Genomic DNA, 26,488 nt, shown 5'->3' with positions numbered 1-26,488 from the left:
CAGGGAAACAACATTAATGCTCATCAAGTAGGCTGTGACTTTGTGTAGTACTGCCATGTAAGTACAGTTTCTTTCAACATTCATTAGGAAATCAGTTTTTGTTTCTTTCTGCTTCCATTGAGAATAACCTCTCTTTAGGTACATTTTTAGCTCTTTAATCAGTCTTTAATCTTTCTGTTTAGTTGTATATCCTCTCTTTCTTTTTTTTTTTTAAATGGTACCTGCGGAGGTATTTCTATGAGTCTTACTACTGGGGCACTACAGTTTTCTATTGGGACCAGAGTCATAGAACAAGTAGGGCTCTTGCCTTGCATATATTGGACATTGGACATGTTGTTTGTTTTTTCAGTTTTAATTTTTTTGTGTGTGTGTGGGGAAATCACACAGGGGTCACTCCTGGCTCTGCACTCAGGAATTACTCCTGGTGGTGCTCAGGGGACCATATGGGATGCTGGAAATCGAACCCGGGTTGGCCGTGTGCAAGGCAAACGCCCTACCCGCTGTGCTATCGCTCCAGCCCCTTCAGTTTTAATTTTCACTCTTAATCACCATGCGATAACAGGCGGACGCCCTACCAGTTGTACTGTCACTGCGGCCCTACAGCTTTCATAATTGAGCTTCAGTTTGTACAATGTTGTTCCAACACCCATCCTTCCACCAGCGTACATTTCCCATCACCAGTATCCCCCATCATATGTCCCAAAACAAACCAACCAAAAAAGGACTGAATGTTGTTTTCCTTTGCTTTCCTTTTCCATCTTCTTAGTAAGTAGATGTAGACATAAAGCAAAAAGGGTTCTGGAACCAGAGTGAGTACAGAGTTTAAGGCATTTGCCTTTGTCTGCATGTGACCAGGCAGCTGACCTCTGATCAGTTAAATCTTAGCACTTTATGTGCTTGTCTGAGCACCTCCCAGTGGGGCTCCTGAGCACAGCTAGGCGTGAACCAGTTCCATCTCCCCCAGACCGCCCCCACCCCCCATGCAAATGTTAGTGATCCTAAGTTCTCAAAACTGAAAAGAAAAGGCAGCATGACCGTGAAGCTTTTGTTATTTCATTATGCCTCTTGGCTGGGGTGGGGGGCAGCTTGCACCACACATCATGGTGCTCAGGGCTTACTCCTGGCTTTGTGCGCAAGGATCACTCCCGATAGTGGGGGACCATGTGTGATGCTGGGGATTGACCCCAGGTCAGCTGCTTGTCCCCTATCCTTCCCCTGGCCTATTTCTCTGCCACCTTCATTGCACTTCTTCTGAATTGTCCACAGTGTGCATGTTTCTGTTATTATTTCCAGCCTTTGTTCCAGATCACTCAGTGTTGGCTCACTGTGTTGCTCTTTAAAGGACTATTGGCTTTAACTGTAAACCTAAGTGAAAGTTTTTTTTTTTCCTTTAAAGGAAACGAGATATCAGTTACTTCAGCTTCGACCTGCACAGCGAGCATCGTGGATTGGTTATGCTATTGCTTATCATTTATTAGAAGATTATGAAATGGCAGCAAAGATTTTAGAAGAATTTAGGAAAACACAACAGGTAATAATCAGAAGCCTCACAGTAATACAGTACATCCTGCTTTAAGTATATTTAAAAAAGTGAGTGGACTTGGCTACTTTAAAAGGAAATTATTTTGGGGGCTATAATGATAGTACTATCTGTGTAGTTTGTTTGCCTTGTACATGGCCTACCTGGGTTCCATCCCCGGCATCCCATAAGGTCCCCTGAGCATTGCCAGTAGTTATTCCTGAGTCCAGAGCCAGGAATAGCTCCTGAGCATTGCTGGGTGTGACCCAATAGAAGCCCATTAAATAGGAATAGTTTGGGGGCTGGAGAAATAAACTGTGAGTAGTGTGCTTGCCTTGCGCGTGCCGACCTGGTTTTGATCCCTGGCATCCCATATAGTCCTGTGAGCCCCACCAGGAATTATCCCTGAGTGCAGAGCCAGAATGAAGTCCCTAGCACTGCTGGGTATGGCCCCAAAGCAAAAGAACAACAACAAAAATAATTTTAAAGGAAATTTTTTTTTAAATAAAAATTTTATTTTATTGAATCACCATGTGGAAAATTACAATGCTTTCAGGCTTAAGTCTCAGTTATACAATGCTGAAACAACCATCCCTTCATCAGTGCCCATATTCCACCACCAAAAAAAAAAAACAAAAACAAAACCCAGTACACCTCCCATCCCGCCCCGCCCCCCCCCAACTGATAAATTTCACTTTACTTTCTCTTTACTTTGGTTACATTCAATATTTCAACAAAAACCTCACTATTATTGTTAGGAGTTCCCCACTAGAGTCAGACCTGTTGTGAAGAGATATGAGGTCGCTCAAATCATATAAAGAGATATGGTTTTGGATTTCTGTACTTTAGCAACTAAGTCCAGGGAGATTTCTTCCAGATATTGGATCATTGCAAGCTTGTAACTCTCATCTGTGGTCGTCATAATATGCTGGTCACCACACCCTTCATCCCCGCCAAGGAAGAGGCGCGAGAGAGAAATACCTTTCCCCTCCTGGGCGGGCATGGGGCCGCGGCTTAGTTCTCAGTCTGGAGACATTCTGCAAGGAGCTGCCGGTACCAAAAGTAGTTTAGCTGGCCTCTGGAGTCATGCCTGTGCAGCTGCGGAGAGGTCGCACACGTGCGGTCCCCAGGATCACATCTCGGTGGCGGAAATTTTTTTTCTTTAATATAGTTGCAAGGAAAGTGCAGAGTTCTCTAGGAACTCTGAACTAGTTTACACAAGGAGAAGGTGTACATTAACAGGTCAGTTTATATCTACTTACTACTTATCCTTTCTCCCTGAAGTGTTTGAGAGTAATTAGAGATTTCATACTCTTGAACTCCTAGAATGTTTCCCATTAATTGCTAAAAATTACGTATCGTTTTCATCTCTGGATAGTCCTCTGTCAGTTATCAGACATTAGACTCTTTGATGTTCATCGGCTGTTATCAAAGCCTTAGCTTCTTCAGCTGTGGCTCAGGAACCCGGTAGAGGCAACTTTAAAAAAATTTTGTCTTAAGTTTATAATTTATCTTTAATAGATGTTTGACTAGTATACTTGTTTTTTAAAATATATATATACACTTGGATCGTAAAGATTTTTTGGGTGAAAAGGGCTTATGAATGGAAGATTTAAGAAGCCAAGCTATTTGAGGAATATATCAAGTATAGCAGTACCACTCATTTGAGTAAGTTCCTTATTCTGGGCCAAGGAGACGACTTCAAGGGACGACAGTGCTTACAGTAGGTGTGGACCCCTTTCGTCTCTCTGACACCCAGATTTGCTCATCATTCTCTTTATATTTTTTCAGTGATCCCTGTCACCACCACCACCACTATTAAGATCCGCTTTAGAACTGTATCTCGCCTAAATAAATGGTTATCATTTCCCTTCAGTCTCTTTGAATTTAGACCAGTATCATAGATTCTTTTGGTTATTACATTGATCGTTTGGGGTGCTTAGGTAGCATTCTTGGGGGATGGCCAGTTATTTGAAATTGTTTGGTAATTTCCACTTTATTATATGTGATGTGTGTTTGGCAGGAATTCCCAAAATATTCTCATTGTATTTATTTAAGAGTTTCGAACTTTCTTCCAGTTTAGTATATGTGCTGCCAAAGCGAGGACAAGAATTGAAACTTTATGAGTTGCCTGCTCTTCATCAAATTGGAGCCACTTGAGTTCATTAGGATTCTTGCCCAAATCTACTATTCTTGTGATAGTTGCAAAATGCTGATTATCTAATTCTCTTCCTCCTGCTTTATTTCACTTGAACTGTTTCTGGGAGCCTTTCTCTCTTTCCTTATTTAGGGAATCTTAGGGATTCTTCTATTTAGTGGACTATAAGTTAGTGTTACTATATTTTGAAATTTTTTTTTTAAATTTTGGTTTCTGGGCCACACCCAGCAATGCTGAGGGGTTACTCCTGGCTCTGTGCTCAGAAATCTCTCCTGGCGGTGCTCATATAAGATGCCGAGATTGAATCTGAGACTGCTCGGCAAGAGCCTTAATCGCTGTGCCATCTCACTGGTCTCCTGTTTTCTATAAAAGATATGTGAAGGATTAAAAAGCAAGTTTGTCAATCGGATACAATGCACTTCTTGTATGTTTGCATTTGTAAAATTTTTCTAATATGAAAACAATTCCTGTTAATTTCTTATATTCATATTTAGACATCCCCTGATAAAGTGGATTATGAATATAGTGAACTACTTTTATATCAGAATCAAGTTCTTCGGGAAGCAGGTCTCTATAGAGAAGCCCTGGAACATCTTTGTACCTATGAAAAACAGATTTGTGATAAACTTGCTGTAGAAGAAACCAAAGGTATTTTATTTCTAATTTATGTACTTTGAACAATTTCAGATATGGAAACTTTAATGGATATTGCCAACATAAAAATAATTATGAACAATAAAAAAAGCATTGAATGAAGTGACTTGATAAAATACTTTATACTTAAAGTGTCTTTAAAAATGTGAAATTTGATTAGAACACGAGTTGTTTGATTTTATGACAGTATTAAAGTTTAGAAATAACTTTTTACTGAAATTGAATATGTACTTCAGATTGCTTAGTATTAATGCATATGATGAATCAGCACATACTAAACTAAGCATGGGACTGTTTCATTACATTGTTAGTCTTTGTGTTTATCTGACTTTCTTTTGCGTGAATTTTATTCCGTGATTTTATAAGCAGATATTTAGCTTTATATATGTGAATTATGTTAGACTTATTTCCCTAATAAAGGTTACTAATGCAGCTATTTATTAGAAGTCCGAGCAAAAGGAGTCTTAATATTTTGTTTTATTTACTTTTTATATTTTTATTGTTTTTTAAGTTTTTGGGTCATACTTGGTGATGCTCAGGGGTCACTCCTGGCTCTGCACTCAGGATATCTCCCGGTAGTGCTCGGGGAGCCACATGGGAAGCCAGGAACTGAACTCTGGGTGGGTGTGTGCGAGACGAGTGCCTGACCTGCTGGACACACTCTTCAGCCCCAAGAATCTGATTTTTTTTTTACAAATAGGGAAGTGATATTAGAAAATGAAAGAAGAAAGATCATTGAAAATACAAGTTCTTCCTAAGAACTTTCATTCAAAATGCTTTTTTGCCCTTGCTGGTATATGGAACTGAAGAAGGCTGGTTTTGGATTTTTTTGGTTCCCCTGAAGTTCAGTACTAGAAAGATGTGCTGATGTGTATAGAGAAACCCATTATTTGCCAGATGAATTTTCAACAGAAGTTAGTGCTGCTGGCATGATAAACTGGAATTTTATAGTTCCTGGAGCTCAATCATAAATAGTAAATCTAGGCTGGCCCTCTATGATTTATATGATTTAGCTTTGATTATCCCTAAGTAGTCAGTTGTCAAGTGGTTTCTTTCTTTTTTTTTTTTTTTTTCTTTTTTGCTTTTTTGGGTCACACCCGGCAATGCACAGGTGTTACTCCTGGCTCTGCGCTCAGGGGACCATATGGGATACTGGGAATTGAACCCGGGTCGGCCACATGCAAGGTGAACACCCTACCCGTTGTGCTATCGCTCCAGCTCCTGTCAAGTGATTTCTGACTAAATAAGGTGGAGGGGTTCACAAAATTGGGAAAAAGTAGCTGACTGCATTTTCTACTGACTAGCTGTATGGTCAGGAAAAGGGCTCGGCCTTGTTTTACTTTATGGAAATATGCAGAAGCTTTCAAAGTGCTCCTAGTACATAATTTCGTGTTATTCCTCTGATAACTTTATCAGTGAAGATATCAGACTGTGGTGGGTCATGTCGGATGAGGACTCACCTGACCAGGGTATTTTAGTAGTTTGTACTCTCAGGTTACTTTGATCAAAAACACTGTGAACATTTGGAAAGAGGGTGATAGAAAACCCAAACAAATGATGTAGATTTAAATGAACTTAGAAGTAGAGGAATTGAAGATCGTGTGCATAAACAACTGCACATAGTATTTTCCTGGAAGGGAATCAGGTGAGGGCAGTCGAAGAGGTATAGAAAATCAAGTAACGGTATTTTCCTGCACTTTCTTCTAAGGCTCAGAATGAACCCATACAGATGGAATATTTGTTAGATTCCAGGGGTCGTGACCTAGTGGATAAACTGGATGATTCACTTTGAATGAAACATTACAGGGGCTAATACAGGGGTTAAATTTCTTGACTTGCATGTGGTGGACCCTGTTTTGACCCTTGGTGCCAGGTGTGATCACCTGACCGTTGTTGGGAGTGACCCCTGAGCAGAGGGTGAAGAATAGCCCCTGAGCCCTGCCAGCTGAGTGGCAGTCCCCTCACACAGAGAAGACTGAGCCATTGACTGGAAGAGCACAAAGTGGAGCTGCACTTTGAAAATAATCCCGTGGCGTCATGAGAGCTGGCTAGGGTAGGGAAAAGGATTCCCAGGCAGTGCTGGCTTCATGTTTTGGGGCACACACAGTCCCTGGGAAACCATTCTTCTCACTGGTGACTTGCTTTCTTTGGTGAAAAAAAAAAATGAAGCAAATGGGTGGGGTGATCTGGGACTTAATATTAGTAGCGATAAGCACAGAGCTTGGGCCCTGGGTTTCGCTGTTTGGGGCTGCTGCAGTCTTTCAGGGTTGAATTGGTCACACAGCTCAGAGAGATGGACAGCGAACCTCTCACTTTCCACACCAACTGGGAAAGAGTTTTCTTCTGTATGGTTGAAGGGTAGGTTAGTGAGACGAGAAAGCCAAGGCAGTTAAGCTTTAAAGCATGGTTCCTGTTTGGTAGTAGTGTGATCTTGAGAATGGACAGCAAGATCGATTTCTAGTTGAACAAGCACTCATAGGCTAGTATATTAGATGTAGCCATTCATTTCCATGTGGACATTGTTCATGTGTCAGGAATAAGTGAGTCATGGCTGGTGTCTTGGTGATAGTAATGTTGAGCAGATCATGCAAAGTGGTCCGGAGTTCAGAACCTACCTGACTACACTGAGGTTGTGAAGCTGTCCTGAGTCACTTCAACTTCAGAAAAGGAAGGAGGACAGTAAGATACAGGATAGTCTCGTTGAGGGAGACTGGAGCCTTGTTAAGTACCAAATCCTTTATCTAAAGTTATGGGGGCTGGTGATGTGGTTCAAATGGCAGAAGTCCTGGTTCTATATATGCCACCACCTTTATCTGAGTTGTGGCTAATTTTGCTCGCCCAGACACTTTAACAAAAGAGGAAGAAAAGAGACTGGAGTGATAGTGCAACAGGTAGGTCGTTTGCACTGTACGTGGCAGGCCTTGGTTTGATCCCCAGCATCCCATATGGTCCCCTGAGCCCATATCCCCAGGAGTGATCCCTGAACACAGAGCCAGAGTAAGCCTGAGCACCACTGAGTTTGGCACAAAAAGGACAAGAAAAAAATAAAAATTAGAGATTATAATTAGGTGATACTTTTTGTTTTTTGTTTCGTTTCGTTTTGGTATCATACCCAGTGGTGCTCAGGAGTAACTCCTGGCTCTGCTCGGGTTTCACTGCTGGTAGACTCAGAGGATCATATGGGATCGAACTCCGACTGCCATGTGTAAGGCAAGTGCCCTGCCCACTGTACTAATACTTTGGCCCAAAAATAATTAAGAAAAAAAATTTTGTTTTTCCATTATAGGCACTATGGCTTATGAAACTGTGACTGGTAGGGTTTTATACTGTTATTTGTAGAGTTTCATAAAACATTCTAGTACCAATGAAATTAAGGAGATACTTTCATTTGTTTTTTCTCAGGGGAACTTCTGTTGCAATTAAGTCGTTTAGAAGACGCAGCTGATGTTTATCGAGGATTGCAAGAGAGAAATCCTGAAAACTGGGCCTATTATAAAGGCTTGGAAAAAGCACTGAAGCCAGGTAGTACTCCTTTCTGTTTAAAAGCACTTGTTCTTTAGATTCCCTCTCCGCTCTGGGCTTTGTTTCTTTGCTCTGAGTTCACACTCGTCTCTGTGTCAGGGCTGAGCACTCAGCGCCAGCGCTCTGCCTCCCAGTTTAATTCCATCAGAAATGATTTCAGATGAGGACAGGTATTTGGATATGAGAACATTGGAAGAAATATTCTCAAAACTCATTTAGGTGTTTAGATTACAACTTAATTCTGCCTATTCATCTCCCACTTGATACAAATACTTCGAGAAAATTGTAATTTCCTTAAAAAATATGGACTTATAATTAGGGTGAAAATTTTTCTTTATCTGCAGCCAATATGTTAGAAAGACTAAAAATTTATGAAGAGGCCTGGATGAAGTATCCCAGGGGCCTGGTGCCAAGAAGACTGCCCTTGAACTTCCTGTCGGGTAAGCGCTAGGCGCCGCAGAGGAGTGGTGTGCTCGCCTGTGCCTTCTCTGGCTTGGTTTGAAAGCTGAGTGCGCATTGGTGCTGGCTGGGCAGTGTCAGAGTTGACCGTAAGCCAACACGATTTTTGTTATTTCAAGGTGAGAAGTTTAAAGAGTGTTTGGATAAGTTCCTCAGGATGAACTTCAGCAAAGGTTGTCCACCCGTCTTCAATACTTTGAGGTCATTATACAAAGATAAAGAAAAGGTAAAGTAAAGCATGATTTTTGGTGTTGGTTTGACCACTCTTTCCTTGCTCAGTATTTTGGGATATGTAATTTCTGCCGACAGCACACAGCGTCCCCGCTGTCAGACTGCCTCTCTTGCAGTCTGTGGTGCTAATGTGCGCGCTACTTTCTCATCCTCTTTTCTTTTTAGCTACATGACTTAATGCTTGCTTGTTCTCTGTCGTGTATTTCTGCTGTTGACTTTAACAAGTTAGTGTCGATCTGAAAAGTAATTTTCACCATCTTTAATGGTGAAAGTCAGAAGTGATTTTTTTAAAAAAAAATTTTCAACGAAGTTTTAGCTTAGTAATTCTTCTTCGTTTATTTATTTTTTTTGGGTCACACCCAGCGATGCTCAGGGGTTACTCCTGGCTCTGCACTCAGGAATTACTCCTGGCGGTGCTTGGGAGACCATATGGGATGCCAGGGATTGAACCTGGGTCAGCCACATGCAAGGCAAACGCCCTACCCGCAATACTATCGTTCCGGCCCCACTTCTCCTTTTTTATTGGTAGAAAAAAAATTCTGTCAGAAGAGTTTGTTTGCTGTCCTAGTATGTTAGCTTACTCTTTCAGCTATGTATTACAATATTCCAAATACTTGTGAAGGAGGTATTTGAATCTTCAACTTGGATTATTTTGCCTACAAGTACAGTAGCATGAAGCCATGGTTGGGTTTTTGAGATTTCTGGCAATGCTCAGAGGTTCCTTTTCACTTTGCACTCAGGAATGACTCCTGGCAGGCTTAGGGCCCTGAAGGGCTGCCGGGGATTGGGCCCCATACAAGGGATGCGTGTACACTGGGCCGAGTACGAGGGATGCGCACCCTCCCTTGCATCATCTCTGGCCCCATTGATGGGGCCCACCTACTGGCAGTTGTTCACTTCTTCCCTAGTTCCCATTAATAAAATGTGGCCCATTTTTTCCAGTTTTGGTAGTATGACAGCTTGATTGATTCTTGTGAACCAGTCTTAGATACAGAATTCTTACATATTTATGACTTCCTCCCATTTTGGTCTTACACAACCTTAAATTTGTCCTTTAGTCTGTTCACAATATTCAGTTTAACAGAAACAGTTTTATTCACTCATGTGTTAAGTTTACAAAGTCACTAAATTCTGCAGTGATGGTAATAAATACAACTGATTCAAACAGGTTTGGGAAAAACAGAATTCTTAGTAAGCATGTAGCTTGGCTTGTGGGAGCAGGGGACCTGAGCACACCAGAGTGGACTAGATGTGACCACTCGGTCCTCACAGCTCTCTGACGTAAAGGAGAGAACTGGTGTGGTTCCCCTGAGTTAGTTAAGAAACTCATAGGAGAGTTTCTGCAGTAACCAATTTATGTTATTTATGATGGATTAAGCCACAAAGGGAATAACATTAAAGTAGTCCTAGATGTTTTGGGAAGCCGGGAGTCTCTGTAATAATGGCTCAGTGGTTCCAGACCCCAAGTGCCATTCTCCTGGGCCTCGGCAGCTCCTGCCGACCCACATTTTAGATTCACTCATGTTCTCAGGCTTCTTTCTACCTAGCATTCCTGATGAATGTTATCTGTGGATGTTATTTTTGTGAATTGAGATCAAGAGAAACAAGATAAGAACCACCCCTAACATTCTTTTCCTGATTGCTAGTTTAGCCTGGTACTGTCTATTTTCTAGCAGGAATAGAAGTTGCCATTATATTTTAGTTGCTTTAATACACACCTACAAAACTGTATGGTTTGGTTTCTTTTTATTTATTTATTCATTTATTTTGTGTGTGTGTGAAGCAAGATGGTTTTTATTGAGACTTATTTAGAAAGGTGTGAAGGGAGAGAGGATTAAGTGTGTATTCAAGAGAGAACACAGGCGGGGCTGGAGCAATAGCAGATAGGGTGTTTGCCTTGCATATGGTCGACCCGGGTTCAATTCCCAGCATCCCATATGGTCCCATGAGCACTGCCAGGAGTTACCTTACTCGTTAATCCTGAGTGCAGAGCCAGGAGTAACCCCAGAGCATTGCCGGGTGTGACCCAGAAAGCAAAAAAAAAAAAAAAAAGAGAGAGAGAGAGAACACAGGCTTCCTCGGAGTGGAAATAGGCAATAGGTGAGCAAAGAAAAATGCAAATGAGATACAGTGTTGGGGGGGGTGAGGAGGGGGCTGGGACTCGGGCTGGAAGAGCAAGGCTCTTGGAAGGTTTTAGCCATAAGTTAAAAGGTCCATAAGGACTATATGTATGGAAATGTTTATTTAGCCCTTGAGTAGTAAATGATCAATTTTATCAAGAATTGTTACTGAATAAATCCCTATCTGTATATACTTAAACATTTTTGTAATTAATGCCTGCTTCTATCTTTGAACTGCAGGTGGTGATCATAGAAGAATTAGTAGTAGGTTATGAAACTTCTCTAAAAAGTTGCCGGTTATTTAACCCCAATGGTAAGTGCTTAATTTTTGTATTTCAAACGTCTTGTAATTTTCAAGTTCTCAATTAGAAGATATTGGCGGGGTTGCTCCACGCTGGGTTGGGCACCAGGGCACACCTGGCAGCTCTCAGGCCTGGGCCTAGCAGGGCCTCTGTGTGTTTAGTTTAGAGACCCCTGGCAGGAGACTGGGGAAAATATAGAGTGCTAGGGATTGAACCCGAGTGACTGCGTACAAGAAAGCACCCCGGGCTGCCGCATCTCTCTCCAGCTGAGTTACCTTACCTCGTTAATTTGCTAACAAACCGTTTCCTCTTTAAGGTGGAGATACACTCATTTGTACCTTGTATGAAAATTTTTGATGAAAGAATCACATTTATGGGCCAGAGTGATATTATAGCTGATAAGGCGTTTGCTGACCCCGGTTCAATCCCCATCAGTGCCAGGACTAAGTCCTGAGTGCAGAGCCACAAGAAATCCCTGAGCATTGCTCAAAAAAAAAGCAAAAAATTACAAAAAACTTTAACTTAAAGTCAAAGGCATCTATAAAACTCAATGCATCTATAAAACTAAAAATCAAAGATCCCCTATTTAAAATCTCACTGCCTAGCTTTCTTTTTTTTTTTTTTGCTTGTAGAAGCTTTGGCCCACACTTAGCAATGCTAAGGGTGATTATTGGCTCTGTACTCAGGGGTTCCCTCTGGTGGTGCTTAGGTTCCATGTTTGATGCCAGGGATTCAGACTGCTGGAGTCTGCAGGGTAAGTCCCAGTACCATCTCTCTGGCCCAGCTTCAGTAATTTCACCGTGTCGTCAGGCACACCGATTAATACTTTCTTCTCTCCCTGCACTCCCATATTTTTCTGAAGCAGATGTCAGACCACATTATTTCAGACTAAGTATCAATGTTTTAGACATCATAGAATCACATTATTTAGCACCACCTCCAAATATCAATTATTTCTGTTTTACATTTTCATTTACCTTAGATTATTATTATTATTATTATTATTTTGCTTTTTTGCTTTTTTTGGGTCACACCCAGCGATGCTCAGGGGTCACTCCTGGCTCTGCACTCAAGAATTACCCCTGGCTGTGCTCAGGGGACCTATATGGGATGCTGGGAATCGAACCCCGGTTGGCCGTGTGTAAGGCAAACACCCTACCCGCTGTGCTATCACTCCAGCCCCAGATTTTTTTTTTTTTTGAAACTTTTTTTTTTTTTATTTTTTATTTTTTGCTTTTTGGGTCACACCCAGCGATGCTCAGGGGTTACTCCTGGCTCTGCACTCAGGAATTACTCCTGGCGGTGCTTGGGGGACCATATGGGATGCCGGGGATCGAACCCGGGTCGGCCGCATGCAAGGCAAACGCCCTACCCGCTGTGCTATCGCTCCGGCCCCCAGATTATTTTTTTATTTAAAAAATAAATTTTATTTTCATAAAGTTGTTCGCAATAATTGATTACATTCAATATTTTAGCACCAATCCACCGTTTACCACCATTACACCTTCCACCACCATTATTTCGAAGTTTCCCACCACCACTCAAGCCTGCCCCACAGGCAGATGCTAGATAATTTATTTTGCATTGCTTGTTATGAATAGTGTGAGATATCTGTAAGGGTCTATCTCACAGTGATTCAACAAAAAAGTAATGAAAGAAAAAAATGTATGAGATGTTGCCCCTGGAATTTTAAAATTTTAAATAATTGGTGTCTGGAGACATCTCTGCAGCAAGCTGCTCGGTTCTGAGATTCATTGTGAGTCTCTGGATCATAGCCATTCATGTACTTAAATGGCACTGGGAGTCAGCTCGTGGGCATGACAGCCCTGACCACAGGAGGGCGGGGAGATGGAAAGGGGCTACGGAATCCTTACCCCGTGGGGCCTGGCATTTTCAGTCACTGGTCCCAAAACTCTGAGGTTTTTCAGTGGCTTTATTCTCTTGCGTGGGGGTGCCAGGACAGGCCTGTGAAGATCGGCCGTGAGGGTGGTGGCGACTGGGTTCTGAAGGTTTGCGCTGCGGGCTTCATTTGGGGCAGGAGAGAAAGGGCGCCGGCTCCTGTCTGAAATCAGCCTGGTGCTAGGTCTGGAGACATCTCTGCAGAGAGCTGCTCGCTTCCAAGATTCATTTGTGAGTCTCTGGATCATAGCTGGTAATATGCTTAAATGGCACCTTAGATTATTTCTTCCCCTTGCCTTAAAGTTTCTTTGAAGGGCAGACGAAGTACCTACTTGGGTTTGCTTGATGTCTGTCTGTTGTAGTTTTTGTTTTGAGGCCACTCCCTGTTGTGTTCAAGGCTTATTCCTGGCTCTGTGTCAGGGATTGCGCTTGGTGGGGCACAGGGGACCAAATGCAAAGCAGGTGTCCTCCCTGCAGCCTGTGCAGTGCAGCGCTGTTGCAGATCCGTCAGCTCTGCCAGGCTGGTGTCGGTCACTTCCACACTGTTGTTTGTCTGCCAGCCTGTCAACTTTTGGTACCCTGAACTACGTGATATGCTGTTCTCTTTGAAAGCAAGTAGTTTTTACATTTTAGAAATTCACATTAAAAAGTTTTTAATGTATTAGTTGTATGTTACTCTTTTTTGGTTTTGCTTTTTTGGGCCACACTTGGTGGTGCTTAGGGATTACTTCTGGTTCTGCACTCAGGAATCACTCCTGGCAGGCTCAGCACAACATATGGGATGCCAGGATCCAACCCAGGTTGGCTCTGTGCAAGGCAATGCCTTACCCGCTATGCCATCTCTCAGACCTGCATATATCATTCTTTTTTTTTTTTTTAATTTTATTTTACTGAATCACCATGTGGAAAATCACAGTGCTTTCAGGCTTAAGTCTTAGTCATACAATGCTGAAAAAACCATCCCTTCACTAGTGCCCATATCCCACCACCGAAGACAAAAAAAAAAAAAAGTACACCTCCCATCCCACCCACCCCCGCGCCCCCCCCCACCTTGTAACTGATAAATTTCACTTTACTTTCTATTTACTTTGGTTACATTCAGTATTTCAACACAAACCTCACCATTATTATTAGGAACACCCCACTAGAGTCAGACCTGTTGTGAAGGGAAATGAGGTTTTGGATTTCTGTACTTTAACAACTAAGTCCAGGGAGATTTCTTCCGGATATTCGATCATTGCAAGCTTGTAAACCCCATCTGTGGTCGTCGTAATATGGCGGTCCCCACGCCCTTCACCCCCGGGAAGGGACAGGTGAGAGAGAGAGAAATACCTTTCCCCTCCCGGGCGGGCATGGGGTCGCGGCTTAGTTCTCTGGTAGGAAACAATCTGCTAGGAGCAGTCCATGTTGTAGTTGGTTCAGCTGGGTCTGGATTCACGCGGGTGCAGCTGTGGAGGAGCCGCACACGCGTGCGGCCCCCGGGGTCACATCTGGGCAGCGGTCTATATCATTCTTTTAAAACTTTTTTATTACAGTTTTTATTCAACCTAAGTTACTTACCTTTTCTGGTCAGCATAATATTAAATATATAGAGTATTGTAATCATTGAAGTTCATATAAACCATACCACAAATAAATTTATGCATAGTGTAGTATACTAGCTATAATCTCAAGCATTTGCAGGTTTTTCCGTTCTTTTTTTTTGCTTTTTGGGTCACACTCAGCGATGTTCAGGGGTTACTCCTGGCTTTGCACTCAGGAATTACTCCTGGCGGTGCTTGGGGGACCATATGGGATGCCGGGGATCGAACCCGGGTCGGCCGCGTGCAAGGCAAACGCCCTGCCCGCTGTGCTATCGCTCCGGCTCCGGTTTTTCCGTTTTTAATTTAACATTATGGAAAAATATTTTAGGGTTTTTCTCTCTTCCTCTTATAAACAATATCCTCGCAGTTCTTATATCAGTGTTCCTCCCCAGGCCCTGCAGTTTCCCTTTTCCCTTTTGTATGTATCTTACTCATATATGTGTCTTACTTAATACAAAGCAATAAAGGTTAGATCAGTACAGAACAGAAAACATGGTCTTTTCCTCATATCTTTGGCACCTGGAGGTAATTTTAAACTAGACAAAAACAGCATTCTTCAAAATACTTTGCTTAATAATGAACCTACAGTCATTTTGATAAAGATTCTCTCTGAATATAATCACTGATCATGGTCTTTTTCCTCTTCTTCTCCAACCCCCCTGTGAAGATGACGGAAAAGAGGAACCGCCCACCACACTGCTTTGGGTCCAGTACTACCTGGCACAACATTACGATAAGATTGGTCAGCCATCGATTGCTCTGGACTACATCAATACCGCCATTGAAAGCACACCGACTCTCATCGAACTCTTCCTTGTGAAAGCGAAAATCTATAAGGTAAAGAAAGTCTTTCCCTTTGCAGGGTGGGGGGAGCAGGTAGTCTGGGCGTTGAACCCAGGGGTCCTCCATGCTCTTTTCTTATAAGGCAAGAGACATATCTACATTTTTCAGTATTTTATATCTTCTAGAGCAGTATGAAAAGGTAACACTTGATGACTCATAAAACATGGAAAAATGAGTAGAGAAGTTCCAGTTTGATTCCTTTAAACTTGTTACAATCGTGCTGATTTGATGGTTTCATTTCTCTAAACTGTGAACATATGGTTTGCAGGTTATTTATTCATAACCAATATATTCATACATGCATATATCTGATGTGTTGGGTTTCAGTTTTAAGAATAAATTACTGTATTTGCTGTGAAATTATTGTTCATCTAGATATTTGAATATGATCATAATTAGTTTCTGAGACCCTTAACAAATTGAAGACTGTATTCTACATTTAATGTGGGTGGGGGAGGGCGTGGAGGGTGCTAGAGTGGTCGTACAGCAGGTTGGGGGCTTCTTTTGCAATGGCTGACCTGGGTTCCATCTCTGGCATTCCACATGGTCCTTCAAGCACTGCCAGGAGTAATTCCTGAATGCAGAACTAGGAATAATCCTGGAGGGATTCTGGGGACTATATTGGGTGCCAGGGAGTGAACCTGGGTCGCCTACGTGCAAGGGAAGCACCTTACCCACTCTACTATATCTCTGGCTTTAATGTCTTCTACCTTCTCAACTCCTGGGTCCTACTGGAGAATTCCAGCCTTAGATTCTAATACCGATTTCAAGTCCAGTTATCTCAGCCGGAGAGTTGGCCCCAGTGGTAGCACTGCTGCCTAGTAGGTGTGAAGCACAGAGTTCGATCCTTGCTCTCTTGCCCCCAGAAACCACGGGCCTGAGTATCGTCAGTCCCTGTTGAACCACATTTCCCTCCATGTGCATAGAAAGAGGGGCTGGAGCAATAGCATAGTGACAAGGGCGTTTGCCCTGCGTGCAGCCGAACCGGGTTCGATTCCCATCATACCATATGGTTCCCCTGAGTACCGCTAGGGGTAATTCCTTAGTGCAGAGCCAGGAGTAACCCCTTGTACATAGCTGGGTGTGGTCCAAAACGGGGAAAAAAAATAGAAAAGAAGTTTGCTTTTCTCTAAACACACAGAAACTTTAATGATAAAACGTTCCTTTTTTTTTTTTTTTTTTCCCTTTTTGGGTCACACCCAGCAATGCTCAGGGGTTACTCCTGGCTTTGCACTCAGGAATTACTCCTGGCGGTGCTTGGGGGACCATATGGGATGCCGGGGATCGAACCCGGGTCGGCCGCGTGCAAGGTAAACGCCCTACCCGCTGTGCTATCGCTCCGGCCCCCGATAAAACGTTCTTAATGCAGAGATACTGAACTAACTGATACTTATTTTCCAGACCATTTTACATTTATTTTTCCAAACTTGTTTGACTCATTAGCCTCTGGCTTTAGATCATGCAGTAGTTAGCTGAATGACAGTCATTGTGGATCCTCTACTAATCTCCTGATTAGCAGTGTTTCTGTGGTTCTTTTTTTAATAGAACAGCTTAATTTTATTTTACTTCTCATTTTCTTTATTACTTTGGACCACACCCAATGGTGCTCAGATTTACTTTGGCCTCTGCATAGGGAACAGTTCCGGTTAGACTCCAGGGACCAAATGGGGTTCCAGGAATTAAACCCAGATTGTTCTTTCGTGCTACTTATCCTTCCCACTGTACACTCTCCAAACCCTTCTACTGCTTTGAGTTTTCATTATGTTGGTGATGAGGTTAGAATAGTAGGCAGGATTGTTGAAGCCTACTACAACAGTATGTATTCTGTAGGTCTTTATTTTCAGACGCCTACTTTTCACACATCTAGAAAGGAGTCAGAACTTAAATTTTGGCAGAGTATAGGCACCTACAGTTGTTTGGAGTCTCAAGAACTAGAAGACCTTTATTTAGGTCTTTTAGTTTTTAAGCATCAGGTAACTAGTAAAGTTAGCATGTTTACTGATTTATTCTGTTTTTGTGCCCTCTAAGCATGCTGGAAATATTAAGGAAGCTGCAAGGTGGATGGATGAGGCCCAGGCCTTGGACACAGCAGACAGATTCATCAACTCCAAGTGTGCAAAGTACATGCTGAAAGCCAGTCTGATCAAGGAAGCTGAAGAAATGTGCTCCAAGTTTACAAGGGTTTGTACCGAGAGTGTTCTTACAAATTAACAGGGACAGACCTTTATTTTCTCAAGGTTTGCTTTTAATAGTTTTAACCTCAAAATAGATTTTTTTGCTTGTTTTGTTTAGTTTTGGTGCCACACCCAACTGTGTGACCCAAAAGAACTTACTCCTGAGTCTGTGCTCAGAGATAACTCCTGGTGGTACTCAGGGGACCATATGTAGTGCCAGGATTGAACCCGGGGGTTGGCTGCTTATAAGGCAGTGTCCTTACCTGCTGTACTATCTGGCTCTTCAGAATAGAATTCTTTTTTTTTTTTTTTTTTCTTTTTGGGTCACACCCGGTGGTGCACAAGGGTTACTCCTGGCTCTGCACTCAGGAAATACTCCTGGCGGTGCTCAGGGGGCCATATGGGATGCTGGGAATCGATCCCGGGTCAGCCGTGTGCAAGGCAAATGCTCTTCCTGCTGTACTGTCGCTCCGGCCCCTGCAAAGTTATTTAAAAATCATTTCTCAGAATTGATTTTGGGGAGTTTGGACCACACCTGGCAGTGCTCAGGGCTTACTCCTGACTTTGTGATCAGGGATCACTCCTGTCAGCTCCAGGCGACATATGAGGTTCCCAGTATTGAAGGTGGGTTGGCCATGTGCAGGGCAGCCACCTTACCTGCATCCTATCTTTCTGGTCACCCAAAAACATGATTTGAAATAAAAAAAAGTCGTGGCTAAAACTCTCATTCTGGGATCAGAGAGGTAGTATGGGAGGTAAGGCTTTACCTTTCACCTGACACTGCATATGGTCCCCCAAACATCACGAGTGGGTCATTCCTGAGCAGAGTCAGGAGTAGCCCCTGAACATGACCAGGTAGGGGGCCTTCATAATCAATAAAATCAGTTTGATTTGCTTTACATTAATTGTTACTCTGGGAATGGTTTAAAATCATTTAATCATTTGATTCGTCTTAAATCTATATGGATATAATGTGTTAGCTAAGAAATATCTTGAATGTATGTGATTTTTCAAATAGGAAGGAACATCTGCGGTGGAGAACTTGAATGAAATGCAGTGCATGTGGTTCCAGACAGAGTGTGCCCAGGCGTATAAGACGATGAATAAATTTGGTGAAGCACTTAAGAAATGCCATGAAATTGAGAGAGTAAGTACCCTAAGCAGCCGTCCTCCTTTCATTCTGTTAGAGTTCAAAGGCCAAATACAGAGTATTCTGTCTTTTGTTATTCTTTTTTTTTTTTTTTAAGTTTTTTTATTTTTTTTGATTTTTGGGTGACACCCGGCGATGCACAGAAGTCACTCCTGGCTCATACACTCGGGAATTACTCCTGGCAGTGCTCAGGGGACCATATGGGATGCTGGGAATTGAACCCAGGTTGGCCACGTGCAAGGCAAACGCCCTACACACTGTACTATTGCTCCAGCCCGTCTTCATTTTTAGAATTCATTGCATATGATTTTCCAAATCAACATATATGATTTTTTATTTTATAATGGAAATACTAAACTTTGTTAGTATAAATTTTTGTTTTGTTTATGGGCCATACTTGGCAGTGCTCAGGATTTACTCCTGGAAGTGATCAGGGAATCATATGGGATTCCAGGGATTGAATCCCGGTTGGCTGCATGCAAAGCAGATTGCCTCCCTGCCATTCTGTCACTCTGGCCCCAGTACAAACTTTTCACCTTGTTTTCTGTTTGCATTGATTAAACTGTTTCAAATTCATGCTGCTGCTATCTTAGTTACACAGCTGATTATTTATTTTAGGGTCCACATATTTATATTTAAAGGCGGCTCTTAAATATTGCTAAACCCTGTGTATTCACTTTTTTTGGGGTGCATTTCTTCTTATAGTCTTCATTTCATTATTAAATTATTTTTGGTTTGGGGCCACACCTGGCAATGCCCAGCGGTTACTCCTGGCTTCATACTCAGAAGTCACTCCTGGTAGTGCTTGGGGGATCATATGAGATGTTAGGGATCAAACCCAGGTTGGCTTGCCTGCTGTACTATCTTTCAGGCTCCTCATGGTCTTCACTTTAATTCATTTGTATCACTAGTAGTGGACTTTTCTTTTTTGTGTCATAGATAAAATATTTATAAATTTCATCGTTGTCATTTTATCAAATAGAGAACCCAGAGCTTACATCATAAATGTTAATTTCTTATTGCTTGTTGTCCTTGCTAATTGATATCTTTCTAGAAACCATCACTTTAGTTATTTCAATATATACAACTCAAATTTATATCTTCGTAAAAATTACCAAATACTACAAATTATAATTCTTTGCAAATCATTTTACTATAAAAACTGTTTAATATGCGATTCATTGTACTGAACTATTGTATAACAAATTATATATATTTGTCATAGCTTTATTTAGCTGTGATTACAGGAGGAATATATTCATGTATTTTAAAGGCCATCTTGATTACTTTTTATTTAAACAATTTATTGACTATGTGAATATAGTTATGTACTATGCTAGATGATGATTAGTTGTATTTGTTGCTGTGCAAATAGTACTTACATTGCTTATCATTTAGTACGTCTGTAGTTTTTTAAGTCTTTTTTCATGCCAAGGAAAAAGTAATTCAAAGGTTTTCATTTTTGTACTTTTTGAAATTGCTATATACTTCAGTATAATAATAAAGATAATTTTGTCAGCATTTTATAGAAATTACTGATGACCAGTTTGACTTTCATACATACTGTATGAGGAAGATTACCCTTAGATCATATGTGGACTTATTAAAACTAGAAGATGTACTTCGACAGCATCCGTTTTACTTCAAGGCAGCAAGAATTGCTATCGAGATCTATTTAAAGCTTCACGACAACCCCCTTACAGATGAGAACAAAGAGCATGAAGCTGACACAGGCTAGTACCCACAGACTGGTATTGTTTGCGATCATGTGAGAGAGTGTGTGTCTTTGTATAATAAATTTTCATTTTTACAAACTTCTCATTAAATTTTTCCTGTACTTTTGATTAAATCCTTTGTGGGAGGATTAGCCCTAGAATTGATTTATCTTCTGGAAGTTTTTGTCTTGTATTTGAAAAGGAAAAAAAAAAAGCAGGTATTTATTACATAAAATTTGCCACAAACTTGCAAGTAAATTGTTTCTATAGGTCAGAAATCCAGAAGCACTTAAGTGAGTCTGGCCCAGAATCTACTCTGACTACTGTGCAGTATCTTCCTGGGCATGTGTATGAAAATACCAAAGTAGTTCTTCTTTGCCATTCTTATGATAATAATTTTGTTTGTTAATAATGCCAACAGCAAACATGTCTGACAAAGAGCTAAAGAAGCTACGTAATAAACAAAGAAGAGCTCAAAAGAAAGCCCAGATAGAAGAGGAGAAAAAAAATGCTGAAAAAGAAAAGCAGCAGAGAAATCAGAAAAAGAAGAAAGATGATGATGATGAGGAAATTGGAGGCCCTAAAGAAGAACTCATCCCCGAGAAACTGGCCAAGGTACTTAATCAGTGTTCAGAGCAATGGGGCAACATTCCAGAGCTAGTCACCAACATTTTCTATTGTTTTATTCAACAAATTGACAGTTTCTAGGGCAGAAGATTCATTTCTGTTAATGGGACTATTTCCCTCTGATAATACGTATTTCTCATTTAAAACTTGAAGTAATGATCTTTTTTTTTTTTTTGTGATAGAAAAATCCTTCAATATTTGTTTATTTATTTATTTTGCCTTTTGGTCATACCCGGCGATGCACAGGGATCATTCCTGTCTCTGCACTCAGGAATTACCCCTGGTGGTGCTCAGGGAACCATATGGGACTCTGGGAAACAAACCCGGGTCAACCGTGTGCAAGGCAAATGCCCTACCTGCTGTGCTATCACTCCAGCCCTTCAATATTTATTTATTTATTATTATTATTATTATTATTATTATTATTTTTTATTTTATTGAATCACCATGTGGAAAGTTACAAAGTTCTGGGTCTTATGTCTCAGTTATACAATATTCAAACATCCATCCCTTCACCAGTGCCCATATTCCACCACCAAAAACCCCAGTATACCTCTGGCCCCTGCCCCCGACCACCAACTGTGTAACTGATGAATTTCACTTCATTTTCTCTTTGCCTTGATTACATTCCATATTTCAGCACAAAACTCACTATTATTGTTGGAGTTTCCCCCAAGAAAGACAGCCCTACTACCAAGGAAGCATTTGACAATTAGTTTTCCATTGCTTAGAATGAAGAGATATGTAGTCCCACTGTTCCAAGTACATAACTCTTTTTTTTTTCCTTTTCCTTTTTTATTTTTCCTCTTTCCCCCCTTCCCGCGCCTCATAATATGGTGGATGCCACGCCGCGTTTCTCCCTGAAAATAGGAAACAACCGGGAAAGAGGGATATTTCCTCTTCTCGGCCGGCGTGGGGCTATGGCTTAGTTCACAGTCTAGAGAAATGGCTGCTACTTTGATTACCTTCAGTATTTCAACAAAAAACTCACTGTTATTGTTTGGAGTTTCCCCCCAAAATCAGACCTGTTAAAAGGGAACCGTTTCACATTGCTGACAATTAAGAGATGTTAAGTCGGTTTTGGATTTCTGTGTAAAATCCAGGGAAAATTCTGCCAGAAATTGCATAGCCCAGCTCACAGTCCCAGTCCATTGCTGTAAGAAGCCGCTCTGGGTGCCAAAATGGGTTAGAAGACCTCTGGAATCAAAGTCTTTAGGAGCAGAGGGTCAGTTTTGCACTCAGCAGCTCTGGATTTATCTGGGCCGAGGGCGTGCCGGTAACGCCCGCTTCCCATGATTGCCTATGAGCCACAAACCTGCAACAACCATACCTCTGGGTTAGGAGTCTTAGAAGGTGGCTCTCGCCACGTGGATATTGCCGCCGCCATTTTCCATACAGAAAAACAGGGTGGAGAGGAAAGATCCATCCCCGGGCAGCGCGGAATTGTAGCCCAACTCACAGTCCCAGTGCATTGCTGTAAGAAGCCGCTCTGGGTGCCAAAATGGGTTTGAAGACCTCTGGAATCAAAGTCTTTAGGAGCAGAGGGTCCCTTCAATATTTTTGAGGAGCCAGAGAGAAAGTGCAGGAGTTAAAGTGCTTGTCATGCATTGTGCCAACCACAGATGGTTGCCCAACAACACTCCGAAGTAATGATCTTGACCCAGAGTCATCTTGTCTTGGGTAGTTGGGAGCGGTGCCTTTGGGGTCATTCGTATCTGGATCCGTGTCATTTCTCATACTTCATCTTATTTGCTGGACTCTATCTAGCCTCTCCTCTTTTTCCTAGCTCTGTAGTGACTACAACAGAGACGTTGGAATTGGAGAAAATACGTGTTTAAGAATGCAGTGTTGAGGGTTTGAGCAATTAGTACAGCAAGGGGGCACTTGCCTTGCACATGACTGACTGTGATTTGATCCCCAGCATCCCATACGGCTACCCAAGTTCTCCAGGAGGAATTCCTGAGTCTATAGCTAGAAGTAACCCCTAAGCATTTCTGTTTGTGGCCCCAAGAGAAAAGCAAGAATACAGTTTCTGTTACACGTGGTAGCAGGCAAGTTTTTATATCTAGGCTGAATTGAACTTGTTGAAAAGCGAGTACTGTATCGATCTCTTTCACCATATTGTCAGTTTACAGTATTTATTGGACTTCGCTGTTCAATTCTAATGGACTCATAAATACCTGAAAACTTTAAATGACTTTATTAATAAGGTAAATTTACATATGATAAGTAGAATTGAAAAAATGTTTTATTAAACAGAGCTAATGAACATCAGTATCTCTGCAGTTACGCATTGTAAGAGGAACCTGGCTTGGATGTAACAAGAACGTAGTGCTGTCGTTTCTCTAGTAACACACCTTCTAGGTAGAAAGAGCCTGCCTGCTTGTGGTCGGTAGTTTGTTGGAAGTACAGGGAATTGAGGAAGTGAAGGAAGTTAACCTTGCGGCTTCTTGAAGAGTGGCAGTCTCGTGTCTCTACCACAGCTACCTGCTAGTGATGGCCTGCTGCCCTTATTCTTCCTCTTTTAGTTGCACAACTGTTTTCCTTGTTACTATTGATCTCGTTGCTTTGTGATCTTAAAAGCGTCTGTGTGAATTGCTCAGCCACTGCTGACTACCAGGTATTCCGAGCAGAATTCTCATTCCCGGGACTTTGTAGAGACTTTCAGGTATTCCTGTGTCCGGCCCGGCCCGCATGGTCAGACACTGAATTGTCGTTATGTGCAGTTTAATCACTACAAATGGATAAGGAAAGTCTTTCTGGGGCCCGGGGCCAGGGAGATGATGGCTCAGCAAACCAGAGCACATGCCTTGCATTCTGGTAGCTGAGACTTGGTTCCCAGCACCAGTGGGAGCGACCCTGACGTGTGAGCCAGAAGCAGGAGCCGTGGGGCATCACTGCTTGTGACCCTAGAGCCAAAATAAAAAAAGGGAAGTGAGGGGCTGGAGCGATAGCACAGCGGGTAGGGCGTTTGCCTTGCACGCGGCTGACCCGGGTTCTAATCCCAGCATCCCATATGGTCCCCTGAGCACCGCCAGGGGTAATTCCTGAGTGAAGAGCCAGGAGTAACCCCTGTGCATTGTTGGGTGTGACCCAAAAACCAAAAGAAAAAAAGGGAAGTGCTTCTGATGACTTCTTTATTTAGAAGGACGCCAGTGGAGGCCTCAGTTTAATCAGCAGTTCTTTAGTACGCAGTATTCTTACCTGTTAGACACAGAACCCTACTTCTTGGCTCGCGGCCCTCCAGACGCTACGTGTCCGAGGTCCCCACGCTTACCTCTGACTTCAGCATAAAGCAGTGTCGGTCACACCGAGCTCTTACAGTCGCGAGTGGTGCCGGAGGCTATTTCTAAAGCTGCCCACCAAGTCTTGGCCTGTGTCTGTATTTGTCTCTTGGGATCCTGCATTTCAAAATCCTTCTCTTTCCTGAATGAAAGAGAAAAAGATCGTGTTGTTTAGGTTTGTTTCACCAGTTCAGGATCTCAGCGTAAAATAAAGATGTTTTTCAGCAGCTGCAATAACAGCTTAGATTGGAACGACAGGAATTGTGCAGCGTGTGTGTCTGGTGTCCTGATGGAAGAGGCTGCCTTACTGTCTGCCGCTGGCCGCGGGGCAGTGCTTTGTGGACTCCTCAGCTGCCCTGGGCCTGACTCGCTCCTGTTCCCCACCCCTTTCCCTGAAGGCATTCCAGGCCTTCTCAGTGATGAGCTGAGCAGTACAGAGTGGACATGGCAACTGTCTAAAGTTGCTTGCTATATTTCTCTTTTGGGTTGAAAAGTATTCTTTTCTGTGATAACTGGGGCTTCTTTCTCCCCCTCTGTATTCTATATATGTCTCATGCACTGTCTCCTGTTCCTTCTTGCCTCTCTTGCCTAGTTCTCTTACTGTCTTGTAATTGTATTTTTCTCTTCTTCCTTACTTGTGGGGTCATTTCTATCCATTGAAAATGAAATCTCTGGGGCTGGAGCGATAGCACAGCGGGGAGGGCGTTTGCCTTGCACGCAGCTGACCCGGGTTTGATTCCCAGCATCCCATATGGTCCCCTAAGCATGAGCTAGGAGTAAACCCTTGAGCATCGCCAGGTGTGGCCAAAAAACCAAAACAAGAAAAAAGAAAATGAAATCTCTGTGGGTGAAAGCAAGAAGAGTTGAAGGGTCACAGATCGCCTTTTTAGATAGTAATTGGGAGGTTAAAATATGAGTACATACTTTGAGGGGCTGGAGCGATAGCACAGCAGGTAGGGCATTTGCTTTGCATGCAGCTGACCCGGGTTCGATTCCCAGCATCCCATATGGTCCCCTGAGCACCGCTAGGAGTAATTCCTGAGTGCAAAGCTAGAAATAAACCCCTATGCATTGTCAGGTGTGACCCAAAAAAGCAAAAGCAAAAAAAAAAAATCATACTTTGAGTTGCCTGCTGAGTGATTTTTTTTTAACAAAAAATGCGTTTTTCCCATTGAAATAGTAAAATTACATCCCTTCTCCCTTTCCCTCACCAATAATAATTTCTTCTTTTTTCGGTTAGGTTGAAACTCCGTTGGAAGAAGCCATTAAATTTTTAACACCGTTGAAGAACTTGGTGAAGAACAAAATAGAAACTCATCTTTTTGCCTTTGAGATTTACTTTCGGAAAGGTAGGCTCTCTGGGCTGACGCCCTGGCTGCACTCAGCCACCGCTTCTTAGCCAGAGTTGCCTGCTGTCTCGGCCATGGCAGTGCAGCGTCCTCACAGGCACCTAACCAGAGATCAGCTCCCTTCCCTGTAGACCCCTGTCTTCCTACCTCTTTCTAAATTGACACAGTTGTCTACATTGTCTAAATTTTTTAATAAAAATGAAAATCATACTAGAGTTAGCTTTGTGTAGTTTCTAGTTAATTAGTTGCCCATGTAGAGGTGCAGTGGTCTCTCGGCTGATGTTAGAATCAGGACCAAGTTCAGATGTGGTAGTTGCCATGCTACTACTACATGTGGGGGGAAGTCGACAGCCCTCCGCTGAGAGCAGTTCCCTGAGACCAGACGCTTCCAGAGCTGCCTTGGGCTTGAGTCTCTTTGAGAACAGAAATGTATGTTCGGGGTCTCCCTGGAAATCTGCCTTCTTTACGTGAGCAAATACAGAGTGATCCCCAGTGCACCGAGGCTTCCTCCACCCGCCTTGTCTCAGTACCCTCCCTGAGTGGGTGAGGCAGGACAAGTCCCTGCAGCGCTCCCCGCCCGTTTGGGAAACACTGCTGAGAGAACAAACACTCCGTTTTAGCTCTGAGAGTTGAACGTGAGATGATGGTGGCGATGGTGGGGGTACGCTTCTTGATGGAGCATATTTTACTTTATTATTTTTTTATGATGGGTGGGGCCCTACATCTAGCATTGCTCATGGCTTACTCCTGTCTCTGTGCTCAAGGATCACTCCTAGCGGTGGTCAGGGGACCAGATTGGGTAAAGCTGTACAAGGCAAGCAAGCACCCTACCTGCTGTGTGCTCTCTCTCCAGCCGCAAATGGATTGTATTCTGAAAAGATGCAGAGCTCAAAGATCTT

General features: G+C 42.5%; 1 protein-coding gene across 1 annotated transcript in view; it reads left to right on the top strand.

The window, feature by feature from the left end:
• Positions 1–26,488, top strand: part of NAA15 (N-alpha-acetyltransferase 15, NatA auxiliary subunit) — a 75,458-nt gene that overhangs the window by 39,508 nt on the left and 9,462 nt on the right. The window contains exons 5-16 of the mRNA XM_055144649.1: positions 1,397–1,531; positions 4,172–4,325; positions 7,734–7,853; positions 8,198–8,293; positions 8,432–8,538; positions 10,904–10,976; positions 15,115–15,284; positions 17,319–17,471; positions 18,483–18,611; positions 20,134–20,347; positions 20,751–20,944; positions 25,481–25,589. Of these exons, the coding sequence (XP_055000624.1) occupies positions 1,397–1,531; positions 4,172–4,325; positions 7,734–7,853; positions 8,198–8,293; positions 8,432–8,538; positions 10,904–10,976; positions 15,115–15,284; positions 17,319–17,471; positions 18,483–18,611; positions 20,134–20,347; positions 20,751–20,944; positions 25,481–25,589 (1,654 nt within the window). The remainder of the gene's footprint in view (positions 1–1,396; positions 1,532–4,171; positions 4,326–7,733; positions 7,854–8,197; positions 8,294–8,431; positions 8,539–10,903; positions 10,977–15,114; positions 15,285–17,318; positions 17,472–18,482; positions 18,612–20,133; positions 20,348–20,750; positions 20,945–25,480; positions 25,590–26,488) is intronic.

The sequence above is a fragment of the Sorex araneus genome, chromosome 7, assembly GCF_027595985.1.
Source record: "Sorex araneus isolate mSorAra2 chromosome 7, mSorAra2.pri, whole genome shotgun sequence".
Classification (NCBI taxonomy): Eukaryota; Metazoa; Chordata; class Mammalia; order Eulipotyphla; family Soricidae; genus Sorex; species Sorex araneus.
This window is presented reverse-complemented; position numbering and strand designations above follow the sequence as displayed.